Genomic DNA, 17,477 nt, shown 5'->3' with positions numbered 1-17,477 from the left:
GGGTTAGAAGAACTGCAAAGGAAGGGCATAACTGGCCTGTAAAATATCAACACATTCTGGTACCATGAGCTGACAGCTGTAAGAATGTAACTAGATATACAAACAAAAAAGGAGAATGCACAAGAATGAGTTTGTTGGAGTTTCTAGTAAAACCAGACAACTTTTACCTCAGAAACCCAAATCTTACCTGCAAATTCATTGAAGTGATTTCCAATGTCGTAAGCCAGGTAGTTGTACCCAGAGTACTCATAGTCTATGAACTGCACATCACCTGTGATGAGACAACAGCAGCAACATTAGAGTCCAGATCAAATCAAGTCACAGCCCTAATATTTTGGTGTCCTTTGAAGATTTCTGGGGAAAACAAACCACAAACCCACCTTGTACCCAGCTGTGTGCGCACAGACATTTCAGGGGAAGGCTGGGACTTCTAGGATATGTCATATTTAAGGGTAAATATTAATTCAGGAAATCTCTTAAATTTAGAGCTTCCAATTCTCTCTGCTTCAAGTCCAAGTAGGAGAATATCAATTTTAATTTCTACCACATGAGGGCCTCCCTTACTCTCAAAATGAGAAGCACAGTAGCATATTCTTTATTTAAACTTTATGTAGAAATAGCAGATCCATTTCCCCCTGACTTAAAAAATAACAGTCCTGTTATTTATATATCCTGTTATTCTCACACATATGTGCAGCCACAGTAGACTAACACATTGCAACATGCTGATACAAAGTAAGATTATTCTTAATTGTTGCTTTTTTAAGCTGGATTCAACTAGTCTCAAGAAACCATCAGACAATCATAGTGCCCACAAAGCCATCAAACTATGTAGTATTGTGTCAACAAGGGCTGATAAAGCAGCAAAACACAGCCCAAAATGTTTCTAAATTACATTTACCTGCAGTGAAGCTGGGGAAAATGCATTGAAGCTGCTCAAGAAAGTCTACAGCACATAAAAGAGTCAAAATCTAAACTAGATATATTAGATAAAATCAAAACTCTTGTATTTTAAGGGAAACCAGCAAAATTACTAAACAATCAGAAAATGAAGCAATGGGTTAACATATGGTTTTCACCATTGCACCCTTCTCCCTCACAGAATGACTGGGTTGGAAGAGACCTCCAAGACTGAGACCAACCCAGCCCTAACACCTCAACTACTCCATGGCACCAAGTGCCACACTCAGTCTTTTTTAAACACATCCAGGAATGGTTTATATCCTACACTCTTCTCTTTTTTTATTACTATCTGCATTATTTAATTAACAAAAAACATTCATTCTATTATAATGAGAAAAATCTTTTGACTCAAAACTCTAAGCTAAAAAGAAAATCAAGAACAATATTAAAATTAAGTACATTATGTATGTATTTCCTAGACTAAGGATTTTAAGTGCCTACTGCACTGCCTCCTTAAGATTTAAGGATATTGCACATCTCAAATAAAATAGTTTCACCTATGTCCTGACCAAGTTCACACAGAAGAAGCTTTTTAGAATTGTTCTTTTCTATGCAATTCATCTTTGCCATTCTTGAACTACTAACACAATTATGCTTTCCAGATGGACAAATCTTTGTCTAAGCACTTAAAACAGAAATTAAACTCTACAACACAAATATAATTCACATAGTCACAAATCCTCCACGTCTGAGTTCACCCTTACTTTCACTGAAAGAGAGGCTTGTTTATCAAGGTTATGATGTTAAATCTTCTAACAAACCAACAGCCCTGCAAAGTGGCAAGCTCCTTCCAGGAAATTCTGTTGGCAGTGGAAAAATTGAAGTTCCCTAGAGCTTTGAAGCAGCAAATCTTACAGCAGCTGCAGGCAAGATATTATTGTCACAATTGAACTTCTGCTGCTGTGTGACTGGCAGATTCACAGGCTAGCTCTTCCCCATGGTTCTCCTGCACTGCTTTTCAAAACAGACACCTCTAAAGTTACAAACCAGCTAAAATCCCAAGCCTGTCCAACATTCTGCTAAACAACTGACCTCCTGAACCCCCTCTGCCCCCCAAAACAAGTACTATTGCTTGTACTAAGAGAAGTTTTTCTTTCTTCCTCACATAAAATCCAAACACACCAAGTCTGCTCGTAAAATACATACATAAAATACTTTAAATTTTTCACGTGCAGATTTCACCTAAAACATCCCTATGTGCCACCACGAATTTTTAATTACAGATAACATTTAAAAAACTTGCTTCCAGATATAAAGAATATTACATACAAGCCAAAATTGAAGCTAACAAAAAGATGCTGGGGCTGTTACTAGGAGCTGTCCTCACAAAGCAGGAACAAGGGCATACCCAGCCCTTGGCTAGCAGACGGAGAAAACTTGGCAAACTCCCATTTGATAAGACAAAAGTTCAAAGCAAAAAAAGCTTTGCATTTATGCTGATCCATTTCAGACTCATACTACTGTGAAACTCAACCTATAAAGTTAATTTTTGCACAAAGGCTCAAAATAAAGAGGCACAGTTCTTCCTGTGGAACAGAAAGAAAGCAACAACGTTGAAGTTTTCTGCTTCAAAAATGTGCAACATCTGTACTTAAATGTACACATGCACACATCTACCCTGCTTTAGAAAAAGCAGAAGTTTGCAGTTATTGTTTAAATAATCATTGTACTAGAAGTTACTTTTAAGACTTACTGCAGTTCATATGAGAAATACACTTCTAAAAGCTATGGCTTGCATTACTGGTTTAGCAGGAAACTGTTGATTCAAGGTTTCTAAAAGCTATCCACAAATTGTACAATCCATCAATATCCCTGAGAGCAGGCAGCCCAACAAGAGACACTGGTCTAAGTGCATCTGTGCTTTATTGAAATGAAAAAATTTAAAAACAAGCTCTGCCATCTCTCTGGAGAAGTTACTGCTATTGACAGGAATAGACACGTCAAGAGTGTGGAACATTTCAAGTTGAAACATTTCTTTTTACTGGGCATTTCCTAGGACAGACAATATGCAACATACCCCACAAAACCACAGAAAGATACAGAATGGAATTCATTGTGTTTGCATACCCCAGAAATCCACTTTTAAATAGATCAAGTGGTAATCAACAAAAGCATCTGTGAGATCTCCTCAGGGTTCTGACAGGTAGGAGGGTGAAGACACCTCTCTATCTAGCTGCTTTTTCTTTTTAATGGTTTAATAGGGAAAACACTTCCCCTGTCCAAGTCTTGGCTGTAGTTACTACACCTGAATTATGTATCCTGAGTTCTGTCCCATCCTGCTCATCAGGTGAGCCACTGAGCCCCTAGAAAACAGCTTCAAAGACAAGGATCTGTGCTAGGAAGATACTTGAAAATTCACAAACAGGTCACCCACCCAAAGGATAATTCTAGCTGTAAATACACAAAAGAGCTCTGCAAAACAAAACAGGCTTTCAGATCAAAACCACAAGCCTTAAAAATACCTCAGTCTTCAGAAGCACCGAGCACCCACAGACTCCTACCAAAGATCACAGAAAACACTGAGCAGTCAGAGGGAGTAAACAGAACCAAAGTATCCATCTACCTACACACAACTCCCTGCCAACTGATTTTCATATATGCAAAAAGAGCACACATAGAAGCAGAAAAAAAATTCTGATACTTGATCATGTTGAATAGCAAGTATTTGAATACTCTTAAAATACCAGCTATTTTTTGAAATTCCCAGGTCATGCTAAAACACAAAACAAAACAAAAAAAAATACCAAATCAACAAACCCAAACAAATTCAGGAGCATCAGAACACAAGGTTTATAAATAAGCAGTACCAAGCTTCAAGCATATTTTGAGTATTATTGATGTCAAAGCTGCAATAAAAAGCAATGTGAAGAGCTGAACTATATCCTTCAAAGGGTAGATGACAGCAATAATTATAAGTTATGTAAAGTAACACTTGCAGATTTTCATATCCTGAGTGACTGAGAATGGACATTAACAGAACAGCAAGAGGCAGAGTTCTCTCAGCCACAGCAGGAACAAATTCAAATCAGATGAGTGAAACTCCATTAAATGAAGTTAACACTCAACACACTCTTCCAGGCTCATAAATAACGACCGGAGACTGATTTTTCCTAAAAGCAGTATGTGGCATGACTGTGATTTTTCTTTCAAGTCTGAAAACTTAATGTGAATTTAATGCAGAGGACAAGTCTAAGGCAAAGCTCAGGAACAAGCCATAATTATTCATACTGCACTGGACACAAGTCCTAATACATCCTGAGAGTCTGTAGCTCAAACACACAGCCACACATACCCCCCTGACTAGTAAATGTGCAAATTAAGCATTCAAAAACAAAATTATAAATACAGTATCACTAAAACAAATAAACTAGGTTGTCTTTGTACCAGCTTCTGAAAAGCCAGACAATACTACCAGTTTTGCACAAATTTCACTGAAGAATAAAGAAAAAATAAGGTAGTTAATCTAGAAAATCAATTCTCTCTTGTTTTCACTTTAGGGCCACCAAGGTCTTTTGGATACACAGAAGCTTTTCTAGATGGAAGAGTGAATTCAGTCAAGAGTATTGCATTCACCAAAGCTGTTAACTACCTTCAGACAATTTGATGCCATTCCTAGTAATGCTCATCTTTAAAAATATTATGTTTTGTGCTCTTCCAAAATTACTTTTTTATACCAAGAAAAGCTTTTGTTCTGCTAAACACAGTTCCAGTTATACATGCTTCTTTACAGTTAAAGCTGAGCATCCCATTTATGCTCTGTAAAAAGTGTGTTATAAAGAACAGCTTCCAAATGACAATCATCCCTTCTACAGATAGCGTGGAGGTTTGGTTACTATGAAAATGATCCCTGCTGTATCCAGATTGCACAAATTTTACAACACAGTACATGTACAATACTTAAACACAAGTTTAATAATATGTTTACTTCATATTTCCAAGTGTTTCCCCCAGCTGTTTACAGCTTGCTTGAAGCCTAAGTACTTTACACACCTCCCTCCTCCCCACCCAGTCTCCACTCACACACTTGTAGGATTGCTCACAAGTGATGCACTACTGGCATTGCTTTTTCCTCCACTCTGTTTACAAAAAGAAAAGCACACAGCATTTGTTTTTCAATTAGGAGCTTCAAGCCTATTGACCATAACAGTGAAGCTTTTCAAGGAATTCCTCATATTTTTTTTCTTTTTGTTGCATTGTTCTACTTTGAAAAGTGACTACAAAAATTACTTTTACCTCAGTGGGTCTGCTCTGGAATGCTAAAACTCAAGGTAATTTCAGCACTAATAAAAACACATGGTAATGAGATTTATTTTTGGTACTACAGAATCACAACTCCAAGTGTATAAGACCACAAGTCCAGTCTTATGTATACTTTTCATGCTTTCTCCCCTTCCTCTTTTTAAGCACAACTACAGTCCATCATTGAAAATCAGTAAAACCACTCAAGCTTGGTGGTTTTCATAGAATTTAAAATTTATGTTAACAGCATTGTTAGGGTGCATATACACATATAGGCAATATATAACTAAAAGTACCAGCAATTCTCAATACTACTTCGAAGCAGTATTACTCAGAGGGAAACTTGCATACAAATCACCAAAAGAGTTTATTTCCTCAGTTCACATGGTGATGCAGAATTCACATATGATGCAGAAATGTGTTAGCACATACAGCCAATTTTCATATTAGAACCAGCACCAGCTTGGTTTTGTTTTTCTTTTTCTTTAGTAGTTAAGTCACATAACTCACATACCAACAATCTTTCTCAACTGACACAAAAATATGCAGTAGAAGGAATGAGTCATCCTTATTTCAAAATAAAACCTTGTAATCTGATTAGTCACACTTAGCTGAGCTCAGGTATTTGAAATGGGAGGAAAATTGTGTATTTTTACTGCACAATGGCCATTTTAGTGTCAAAAGTTTGCCTTGTTTGTTTTAATACCCGATTGATTCACTCAGTAACCAAACCCTGAACCACTAAAATCAATAAGCTGTGGGTTCATATGGAAGCTTTCACAGATCTTAATAACACGAACTAAGAGTTAAATATATGGTAATAGAAACAAAAAACTGATTAATTTTTACCAAGATGTGTGCTGCCTACAACTGTTTAAACAAAGCATGCATTAACAAAAGAAATCTTCTAAGATGTCTGTGTGGCTCATGCAGAAAACAAACTGAGCTACTGAATGTAGCAGTTAATATCATTAAGATACTTCACTATGAAAGGGTATTCCCCACAATTACAAACCAGATCAAAACAATACAGGAGACAATTTTCATGTTATTTTCTACACTTGCACGATTTTCTTTTCTTCCTAAAAGCTTTATAAACCAGAATAGAATTTACATTCAGTTACATACTTTGAAGCCTAGGCATACAGGCAAGCTGGGGATTAACAAATTCATGAGTTCATTAAAGAAAAGCAAAGAACACTGATTTTCTTCCTCTATACTGTAGCATTCAGATGAGAAATTAGCTAATTAAGCAACTTAGTATTTGCACAGGTATCACTACCATTAAAAGTTTAAAGGGTCTTAAAAGCTCAGACTGAGTTCACCTCCACAAATGAGTAGGACAACACCACTGATGCAGCACATGCAATTACAGCACAGATAAAGCCACTCACTGCTTAGTTCAACACCTACCTCTTTTCTTGTTGTAAATAATATTCTTACACAACAGGTCATTGTGACAGAGCACCACTGGCGATCCTAAATTTGACAGTCTTTCCTTCATCCAGGCCATCTCCTCCTGAAGAACTTGAGGACTTGGAATGTCACTTAAGAATCTTTTCAGGTACAAGGAAACAGAGTTAACATTTAGTACTCTGTGTTCCATATCAAGCATTTGTAATGAAGTATTTTTCTCTACATTCTTCCTAAAAATAGCTCAACAGACCCTCTCCCAAATCAGGGCATTCTTTCCCAAGGCACAACAGCAGTCAAGTTATGACATTTTTCTCTGTCCTCCCTGGAAAATAACTTTCTGAAGATTATCTGTGCTGTAAACACAACAGTAGTCCAAAAATCAGGAGCAGAATATGAATACACTCCCACACATTTTAAAGGTGAAAAGATTAAAAGAATTATTGCATGAATTTCATTCACTTTTTGTTCACATTACTTCCTCCAAGATTACACAACACTATTATGTACTATATGTATCTATAACTGAGCAAATTAACACTAATTTTTAGTCTAGCCACAGTATGCACTTAAATAGCCATTTTCCCTCTACATTTTCAGTTATGTTTTCTCAGTTTTCTGAAGAATTTGATGTAAAAGAAAAACAACTTTGCTAGAGCATTCTTTAATTACAATGCAACAAGAGGGGCATCCATGATTTCAAAGTCACATGAAGAGTATTTTTAAGCTGGAATTTGCTTTCTGAACCATACAATGTCTGATGATATTGTATAAACAACAACTCCAGCAGAAGGAATGTGAAGTCTGGAAAAGAACATGACAAAATACCCACCTTTTATTTACTTCCTCATCTGCAAATTCTGTGGGTATGAGAGAGAAGTATTTCCCCATTTTCAGCCACAAATTAGATTTAGGGATCCATCCATTGTGTGCATGAATAGTATGGATTTTAGCAAGCTGTCTAGCAATGAGCCTAAAAAAATAAAATTAAATTCATGTCATATTTAACTGAAAAATTCAAAAAACACAGCTCAGGAATTCAAAGATTTAAACAAGAGAAGCACAGCCACAGGGTAGCACATTTCAAGACTCAAAAGTTCAATAGGATCATTGATCCCTACCTGTGGGAAGGGAAGGGGGAAGGATTGAAGCTCAGTTACAGCACACAAACTTTACCTGCATTCACAGTCTACTCTTGCTTGTTTTTTGAAGTACTGATTTGAATTAACTGCTATTTTTAGGCAAATACAGTTCAGCACACACATGAAAAACTAAAATCTTAAGACAGCAGAGAACAGAAAGTGCTGATAACAGTTTAAAAAATCATTTCTCAATGGAGAAATGGTATCTATTCACAAAAGGAGTATCTTGGAAACAGCTGGAAGTACTTTAACCAAGTCCAGCCCCCTACAACTCCACCATATTTGATGACCTCTGTAATTGTGATGTGCAAGTGTTAAATACAATAAATAGAAATGAACAGAATTTTAATGAGCACAGTCTTCTGTGGAAGCACCAAGGATCATTTGTGCAGCACTGAAATACTGTAACTAAGACAGTGTGAACATCAGCTAAGTGCAGCCTTATAGAAATAGATATTTTCTGCTCAACTTCAACTCAAAGCCCTTCAGGCCAGGCAGAGCTTCATAAACACACAATGAAATGATGAGATTTAAAAGGAAATTTTTAAAAGCTTACCTGAAAATATCTGGATTGCACACATGCTCTGGATCCAGGGCTTCTCCCTGCATGAACTCATAGCACAGGCCATTGTTAAAGGTACAGTAGAGCTGAGGTGCACAGCCATGGGCCTGCAACACGCGGAAACTCTTCACCTCCTCATCCCGATCCACCAGGAGCTCGGTCTTGTTCCCATAGATCCGAACTAGAACAACATCATCTGTTATGTCACCTACGTAGCAGCCAATTAATTTATTGGTGATACCATCAGTGAACAGCTGAAAAGCAAAAATAAGGCAATAAGCAACTCAACTCTGCATCTTCCAAAAGTAGGAAGAGAATGCCAAGTTGTCCTTTAGTTCCCAAAACATAAATGTTTACTAGATCGAGCATGAAGAAACCTTTAAGACAGAGGAATATCACAGAGAAAATACTTGAATATGAATGTGAGGTATTTTTCATATTTACATTTACATCTCTTCTTCCACTCTTTGCCCTCAAAACCCTAATCCTTAATTCAAAAAGAATAAACCCTCCCACAAAACATCCTCACAGTAAAACAAGCAAGCAGGCAAAAGTAGCCTTAAGTTGGATAACATACATTTTTTCATTCTTAACAGCAATGAGGTCAGAAAACCAGCTGAAAAAGAAACCTATTTATCAGGATCAGAATACTAAGTGTTCAATGGCAACAGTGTGATTTCCTTATTTACTCATGTCCAGTCATGCACCCTCTGAGGTATGAATTCTCCCTGAACCCCTAAGTCAAGCCTAGAACAAAAGTACTGACAAATGCAGTGATCTGTTCTGTGTCAGACATTATTCTGAGCCATAATATTTAATTTAAATAATAATTTAAAATATTTAATTTAAATAACAATTTTAAAAAGTGTTTTTGCTAAAAACACATGCCAACAACAGGAAATATATCTACAGGAATCATAATTCTTTAGAACCTTGGACAGTTTGGGTGGAGTTTTATGGGTTTTTGGGTGGGAGGGTTTTTTTTAGTTTTGTTTGTTTTATAGACCAGTAAAACACAATTCAGAAAGTTTGACTACTACTCCCCCTTTCCCTTCAAGATAAAGCCTTTATTTTGAAAAGTAATATCACTCAAACACAAGTGACAGATTATTTCCACATCTCAAGGGTTTAGAAAAATTGAGTATTAGGAGCAATTTTTTTTAATTACTAAAGAAAAAATAATTCTGAAGTCAGGTCAAGTCTCCCTGTTTAGGAAAAGATGAGACTTTTACAGTAGATGTGTTTTAGCTCATATGCCTTGCTTTCTCCAACTAATTTGATGTGGCCAACAGTTTCATCAACATGCAGAAAAGAAGTGGGAAAGTTCCAGTTGTCATCACAAATTAGAAGAAATAGCTCAAGCTCCTGAGGAGAGATGCAGAAGATACAAAGGTATTCTATTTTCTTGAACAGTTATAAACACTCAATCTTGAAGCAGGTATAGCAAATTTTCACTTCCATCTAAACAGGGTAACCATAAATTCAAACAAAGCTGCTTATAAGGCCTCTTTGACTGACTCAAAATTAAGACTTTACCATTTGTGGGCACATATTATTAGCTATCACTTGAACAACTCAAGACGAATAATGAAGAATCTTGAACAGTCTTCATAGTAACTGTAACAATGTTAAGCACTGCAACTAAGAAAACAGCCTCATAGATACTGGGCTTGAGCAGTGTTTCATGTATTTGAACAAGCAGTACTTAAATGCATTTCAAAATGCTTGTAAATCACAAATTACACCCTGATCCTATAAATGTATCCATTCATAGCCTTCCCAGTCATAAGTGTATGGTCACAGAGCAGGTCACAAACACTTAAAGATAGAAAATCAACATACAAGTACTGATTCTTATACCTTTTAACATAAACCCAGAATTAATTTGTTAAAAAGCATGAAGAGCACTTCGCAGAAGTGATTCATGTTGAGCTGTTCAAATTAAAAAGCATCTTGTCTGCTATACTTAGATAAAAACTTCCAAAATGCAGTTTAAAGGAAAAAAAATATGTACTATGAAAAAGACACAGGTCCTAACGTCATCAGAAATAGTGATGCTAAAAAAAATAACAGTTAATAATGCTGATGCAAAGAAACAGCAAGAATTTGAGTTGTTATGCTGTTGAAGAGAAACTGCTGGGCACATTACACCTTCTGTCATAGGTCTAATATCCCCTTAAAACCAGTTTCATTAGCACTAATAAAAAGAAATCTGGAACAAGGAAATTGGACTCCCTCAACTGTTAATTTAGGAACTCTACTTATTAGTATCTATTTGTAGCATGCTGCTACAAATAATTATTTACACACTGGAGCATTTTAGCTCCTGCTTCTTAAAAAGGCAGAAGGGTTCACTTACTTTTCTAATAACATTATTCAAACTAGACAATTTCCATATTCCATCAAAAGAAAGCATCTAGTGTTTACTGCCAACAGTAAAATAACATAATAGTCACTTCATTCTTTTATTCAGAATGCCTTTACTCCAGCATTTAAAGAATCAGCTTAGAAGGCCTTGCACAAAACATAACCTGAAATGAAGCAGAGCAAAACATCCCACTGCTCCAAGAGTTCAAAAGAATGAGAACAAAATTGCAATCACACGTAACAAGAACGAACAGACATAAATAAAAATGTCATGGGGCAAAGTAGAAAGTACTCATGACTCAGAAGGGCTGATTTTTCCCCTCTAGATTGAGTTATTACATACATAGGCAGAGAATGCAGGAAACAGTAGTGCCATAAAAACAGAACAGTGATGTGACGTTGCAGCATAAACAAGCAGGAATTCCCCGGATTCTGCTGCTAAACCCAGACTGACTTTAAGATCTCCAGAAAGGAACAGACGTCAATAACATGCTTCTTTAGTGCACAAAACTTCAACTTCATATTGTAAATCTAAGTTGATCTCTTCTGGAAGTCTAGCCTACACAGACATATCCACAGGTGCACAGATCAAGAACTTAATTTCTTGAAACAAGGTTAGTTGTTTCTCTCTCTGCAGCTATTGCAGCTCTCTTTCTGTAGCTATTCATAAAAGAAGGACAAAGTACAACTACTGGAAAATGCCTTGGGTAAATTCTCACATGATCAGCAGGGCTCACAAGAAACCTCATTCCAAGGTCTCCAGGCTCTGGAGCCATATCCTCTAGTTCTTTACACTCAGCAGGTGAAAGTCACTGTCTGCATGATTCAGGTGCTCAGATGACCAGGAGCAGGATCATTTGATAATAAAAACACCAAGACAAACAGGAAGCAAGTCTGCAGCACTATTCTCTGCTAAGTTTGGCCACAGTTTGAGCTAGCAGTTTCTGCTGAGCTCTTGGGGGGCTCTGCATGACAGCAGCATGGAGAAAGCAATGTTTTCTCCAACATAGATTGAGCTAGTATAACTTTCACATGGATTTTTTTTTTTGGGCTCCCAAACCATAAACACTTCAGCTTCATGGTGTGTGTGGGTTTTGTTTTGAACATTTTTGGGTTGAGGGCTGGTTTTGATTGAAATGTGTGACAATATGTGAAATTTTTTGGTGTTTTTGTTTTGTTGGGTTTTTGTTTGGTCTTTAGTGATTTTTTTTGTTTGTTTTGGGGGTTTTTTAATGCCAAGGGGGGAAAAAAAAAAGTTATTTATTTTTCACCTTGTTTCTGAAGAACAGTCTTCTACCTGAAAAGAGTTAACATCAGGTAGCTAGTTAACACTTTGAAAGTGATTAATTTGCTTTACAAATTTTGTGATACTGATTAAAACAGCTACAGACATAATAATAATAGGAAAGGAGCATAAAACTTTATTCTGAATCAAATAATTAATTTGCTGTTCCTCCCCCTGGAAGATTTTGACAGGAAATGCCTGCAGGCTGGGGAGGGAGGGGCAGAGGGACAGGAACTAAACTGTCATGGATTATTCCTTTCCAATGTTACAAGCCTATAGCATAAGTTGTATGCCTTTACATGGATTCATTCAAGGTGTACCTAAACAAATACTGATTCTCTGTAAATTCGAACCCCAGTCATGAATAAACACACCTCTATCATGCACAGCTGAATTACATCAGGCACATATGGCACATCAGTTACATAAAATGCCACTATAGTTTCTGCCCCACACAGACACCACAAAAACCTCTAGAAACAGCAGACTGAGATCTTCAAACTTCATCAGAAGCTTAAAGAGACTGGAGAAACCAACCCAGCCTCCAAGGACATCCAATACTGCTGGCATTTCCCACTTACTGTGACATTGCATCCAAGGCACACCTCAAATTACAGTTTTTCCACAGAACATCAGTAATTCAGCCCATGCTGCAATTCTAACTTTTCTTATTCTTTTCCTCACTCATCACTTCTCCATTTGGAGCACTTCTCTGTGGATTCAGTCCTTCCTCTTTATGTGGCAACTGCTTTCCCAACTGCTGAAGTGGGTGATGTGCCAAAACCAGCAGAGCAATAAACAACTCACTTGAAAAATGTAACAGCACTGAGATACAAAAAGTTAGTTTGCTTTGTTTCCCAGAAACTAACATTTTCAATTATTTCAATGCTTTTAAACCCACACTCAGTCTGTTTAAATAAACTAAAAAATATTCCAACAAGTTCAGAACCCTGAACCAAATTAAAGTTTGTTATAAAAAGAATAACAATATCAACACAAGCAAATAAATTAGAGCAGTGGCCAGAAAATACTGCCTGAAGAAAAGCTACTGAGTGCAAATCAGGATGAAAAATGAAAGAAACAAGGACAAAAGCTAATCTGGTAAACATAAAATTAAATAGGTGGTCATTTCACTGGTGAAAGTACAATTTTTTATAAGCCTGAGTCCATCCTGTTCACATTCCATAGCTGCAGGAACAAATCTTTGCAAATTATGAAGTGTTGCAGTAGTAAAATCCTGCAAAGTGTTGATAAGTGTGAAGACATGTAAATCTCAGGGAAAAATCCCAGAAAACCACCACAGTACCAGAAAACAAGCAAGGCCAAATTATTTCAGAGAATTAAAAAAGCCTATTAATCCAACTTATCTGGAGATAATAGTTGCTTGCAATATTTACAGGGGAGGTTATGGGGGTGTCTTTACAAAAAATTTAATCCCCTTTGTAAAACCCATTCTTTCCACCTCTCCAGGTTTCATCTGGGACAGGAGCACTCTTAGCCAGCCTAACATTTTCATGATTTTAGATCTTTGAGTGATTCTTCAGCCAATTTTTTCCCATATATATCATTCTGGTCTACCCAAATAATGGCATAAATTAACATTATTAGTATTAAGCCTTTTCACCAATAAAAACAGGCAGTCTTTATTCTCAATATTAAATATTACTTCAGAATGGTAAGAAGTACTAATGGCTTTTCCTGCACTATATCACACTGCAGAGAAGAAATTGTGTATTATCCTACTGAATCCTTCTTTGCCACCAGACTTACAAGAGCTAGACAGTCACGGGATAAAAGAATCCTGAATCAGCACTACTCAAGTGGTAACTAATTTTCCCATACTGTAAGCAAACACTGATCTTCCTTGAATATCCACAAAAAGAGGAAAAATAAGATGGGCAACAAAATCCAATCTGTGAGTGTATTTTTAAATTAGGAAAGGTAATACAACCTCCTTAAAAGAGTTAAAACTATTAAATATTTATATTTCATTAATAATTGTGCAGAATATAAGAACTGGGATGCCCACCATCAAAATTCAGGCTGCTTACAAAACTCAGAAGCCCTGTTTTGAGTTCGAAGAGCACTTTTTAAATATAATTTTAAAAACCTGTTTCTCCTGTTCACAACAGCCAATTTCTCAATCTAGCAAGCGGCGAGTTTTTCAGCAGAAGTTTGGAAGACCTCTAGAGACTCCTTCCAACCAGAACTACCCAACATTGCTGTTAAGTGACTACTGCAAAAAGCAGAGAAAGCAAACATCAAAAGTTCAGAAGTCAGAAAATCAAGCACCCAATTCTATACAGTTCCTAGGACATTTTCAGTTGACAACTGCACAATGTACATGAAGATGAGCATTTAGACAGAAAAATTCTGTTTCTCCCTAGCAATGTAGAATAACTTCAACATTTGTACTGCCCTGAAGGGACAAAATTCACATACAACTTGATATAAAGGAGATGTATTACAGTATAGCTGCTTCCATTTCAAAAAGTAATGGGCAAGGCTTCTGATGTTATAGCCTTTCTGATAAATAACATAATAAAAGAATAACTTAAGCACTTAAGATTTTGATGATTTTCATCTTCCGTCCTACATTTGTGTTTTATGCTATGGTGTAAAAAAAATTAAATGTTAAAATATGTTCCTCATTTTAGGTACTTATAAATCTTAGGAAAAGTGAGGATTAAGCATTAACATATACTAACTAACTACAGTTTCAAAATTGTTCAGCTGACTAAACAAATTAACACATAACAGTGAATTTTTACAAGAGAAGTTAATTAACTTTCAAATCAAACTCTGGACTCTTCAGCTTCTTACTAATTGTTCTGACCCACGAATTACTAAGAGCAAAGGTAGCAAATGGCAGAGTTCACCAGAGGAAGCAGTAGTTCATCAAACCTATCACTGTTCTTTGTCTGCTTTGCTGTTTCAGATTAGTCAGGCATATATTCCACGTAATACAAGAGGAGTCCCATCCTCATCTCCCTCCTAAACAGAGGGTCTAAAGGAGAACTCCAAGGCATCCTCCTGTTCCCTCCTTCATCCTCACAAAAAGAGCCACCTTTCATTTCAACACCTTTCTCTATCTGATGCACGTACAACATCAATCTGTAATTGGTTGTACTGCCATCACTGCTGCTGGAATCTGTTTCAAACCACAGGCATTCCTGCTAGTTACACACTTACAGCAGCTTAAACACGAGCTAAAGAGTTAAAAATAAAAGGCCATTAAGGGCCTTTTGAATAGAATGTTCTTCCACTTTTCAAAAGGAAAATACCAAGCTGAAAAGTTGTGTTGTTAAAATAAATAGGTTAAAACAAAACTCAAGACATTTTTAGACAGAAACCTCTAACCACAGACAGTAATCTCCACTTCTGTGTGACCAGTCAAGAGTCCCTGTTCCACACCAATGGTACTGGTGTTTTTTATTCTGTTAATTGTTTCTTGTGAAGTGAGTGGCAGAAGGAAGCAATTTTTATTTTTCTTCTTGAGCCTACTACAACTTTACCCAAAGGATAAAGTCTTACTTCTTTAACAGGATAATGTTTTGGTTTCACTTTTCAACAATCCTGAATGAAAGAAAGAAAAATATTCTGCTGAGAACTGCACTGATCAAAGAACCAAAAAATTAAAACCACGTATAACTTTAATGTAACTCTGCAAGGAGCAGGAAGTTGGATTATGCCTATGGATCCCTTCCAACTCAAGATATTCTATGAACTTGAATAGCCTCATTTAGCATTACATTTTGTAAAGCTGTTTTCATTGCACCTCAAGATGTTGGGACTGTGCATAACTTATGGCCGCTGCCTCAAACAAATTATTTAGAAAAAGCTCATTAGCTTTATTTGCATGCTAACTGGCCTGGCACGTGTCAAGTTTCATTTTTCTTTCATGACATCAGAAAATTTCAGTCAAATTATGAGCCATTACCTCAATGTGCTCAGCTTTCCTGTACAAATTAGTTCAGCAGCCCTCTGAAGAGGAACTTAATTGAAATAAGACACCGCCATGTAATAACAACTGCTGAATAACGCAGCTGAGCGTCAAATAAAATCCTCAACTAACCACAGGCTGAAGCGCTATTTTAGCCACGCAAGTTGGCTGAAGAGTTTTTAAGTGCAGGGGGCCATGTTAAGTATATTCTAGAAGCACGAAAGCAGCCAATCCTCCGGCAGATGACTCGTCATGAGTACGAATGACTGCTCACCTAGAGAACACCGGAGAGCAGCGGTACTTCTGCCAGGAGCGGCGAGCAAGGGGCGCTCCGACACCGCCAGCCTAAACCCCAGCCCGCCTGCCAATACCAGACACCTATTTATTATATCTTTTTATTACGGGAAACACCCGACAAGGGCTCCACCGCCCGTGGGAGCGCTCCAGTCCCGCGGCGGCGGTGTGTCCTCCTCCGGTGGCCTGTCCCCCGCTTCACCAACACTCCCCACCCAGCAGAGACAGAGGGGACCCTCGGGAACACCTCGCCTTCCTCCCCTCGCCCCCGGCTCCAGAGCTCTCCCTGCCGCTATAGCGAGCGGCCGAGCTTCAGCGGGGGGGGTACGGGAGGAGGAGGAGGCCGAAAGCAGGCGGTGGGGAGAAGGAGGAGCGCCGGGAAGGAAGGAGAGAAGGCGGGAGCCGTGGATGCTGCCACGCCGCCCCGCCCCGCCGCCGGGCCGCCTGGCAAATGGGGCTCCGCGCAGGGGGCTGCGGCGGAGAGCGGGGGATGGAGGGAGCGGGGGATGGAAGGAGGGAGGGGGAGGAAACAAGGCGGCAGCTCCCCCGCACAATGGCCGCCCGCCCTCCCCCCTTCCTTGCCTTGCTTTTCCCCTCGCTCCCCGCGCCCCGGCTGCCGCATCCCCCGCGCCAAGCGGGGCGCGGACCCCGCCGTACCTGCAGCGTCACCTCCTCGGGTCTCCAGTGCGGGCGCAGCCGGCGCAGGAGCTGCAGGGCGCCCTGGCGATACCCGAGCCCCTCCCGCTCGCTGACGGTGATGTCCAATTTGGGCACCTCCGGCGAGCCAGGCGGGACGTGGATGTAGTTGGACATGACAGCAGGCAGGACGCGGCGCGGCACGGGGAGACGAGGGCAGGCGGCTCCCACCAGTGCTTCCTTCGCGGCGGAGCCGGGAACTGACGGGGAAATTTCCACTTCGGCTGCCGATAAAGCGGCTCCACCTCCCCCGGCTGCAACGCGGAGCAGCCTGGGAGAGCGGGCGGAGCCGGGCCGAGCCCTGCCCAACCCAACCCAACCCAACCCAACCCAACCCAACCCAGCCCTGCCTGGCCCAGCCCGGCCCTGTGCCCCGGCTCCCCGCCCGCTCTCCTCACCTGCCCGGCCCCTCCAGCATCCGCCTTTCCCCGTTCGGTGCCCCGCTGTCCCCCTTGGCATCCCCCTGCTCCCCTCGGCCGTGGCCAGGGAGGGGATTTACCAGATGTGTAAAAAGGGGAAGGTGTGGGAGAGCGGCCGTGAAGGAGTACGGGCCCGGCAGCTGCCACTCTCTAC

At 39.1% G+C, this 17,477-nt stretch overlaps 1 protein-coding gene across 1 annotated transcript in view; it reads right to left on the bottom strand.

Annotated features, from left to right (window-relative positions):
* The window catches only part of ETNK1 (ethanolamine kinase 1), a 28,714-nt gene extending 11,568 nt beyond the window's left edge, over window positions 1-17,146 (bottom strand). Inside the window, exons 1-5 of the mRNA XM_015628480.3 lie at window positions 16,866-17,146; window positions 8,314-8,573; window positions 7,448-7,588; window positions 6,616-6,758; window positions 188-271 (exon numbers count right to left, since the gene is read on the bottom strand). Of these exons, the coding sequence (XP_015483966.1) occupies window positions 188-271; window positions 6,616-6,758; window positions 7,448-7,588; window positions 8,314-8,573; window positions 16,866-17,021 (784 nt within the window). The 5' untranslated portion in view covers window positions 17,022-17,146. The remainder of the gene's footprint in view (window positions 1-187; window positions 272-6,615; window positions 6,759-7,447; window positions 7,589-8,313; window positions 8,574-16,865) is intronic.
* Between the last annotated feature and the right edge of the window lie 331 nt (window positions 17,147-17,477).

This window comes from Parus major, chromosome 1A (assembly GCF_001522545.3).
Source record: "Parus major isolate Abel chromosome 1A, Parus_major1.1, whole genome shotgun sequence".
Classification (NCBI taxonomy): Eukaryota; Metazoa; Chordata; class Aves; order Passeriformes; family Paridae; genus Parus; species Parus major.
This window is presented reverse-complemented; position numbering and strand designations above follow the sequence as displayed.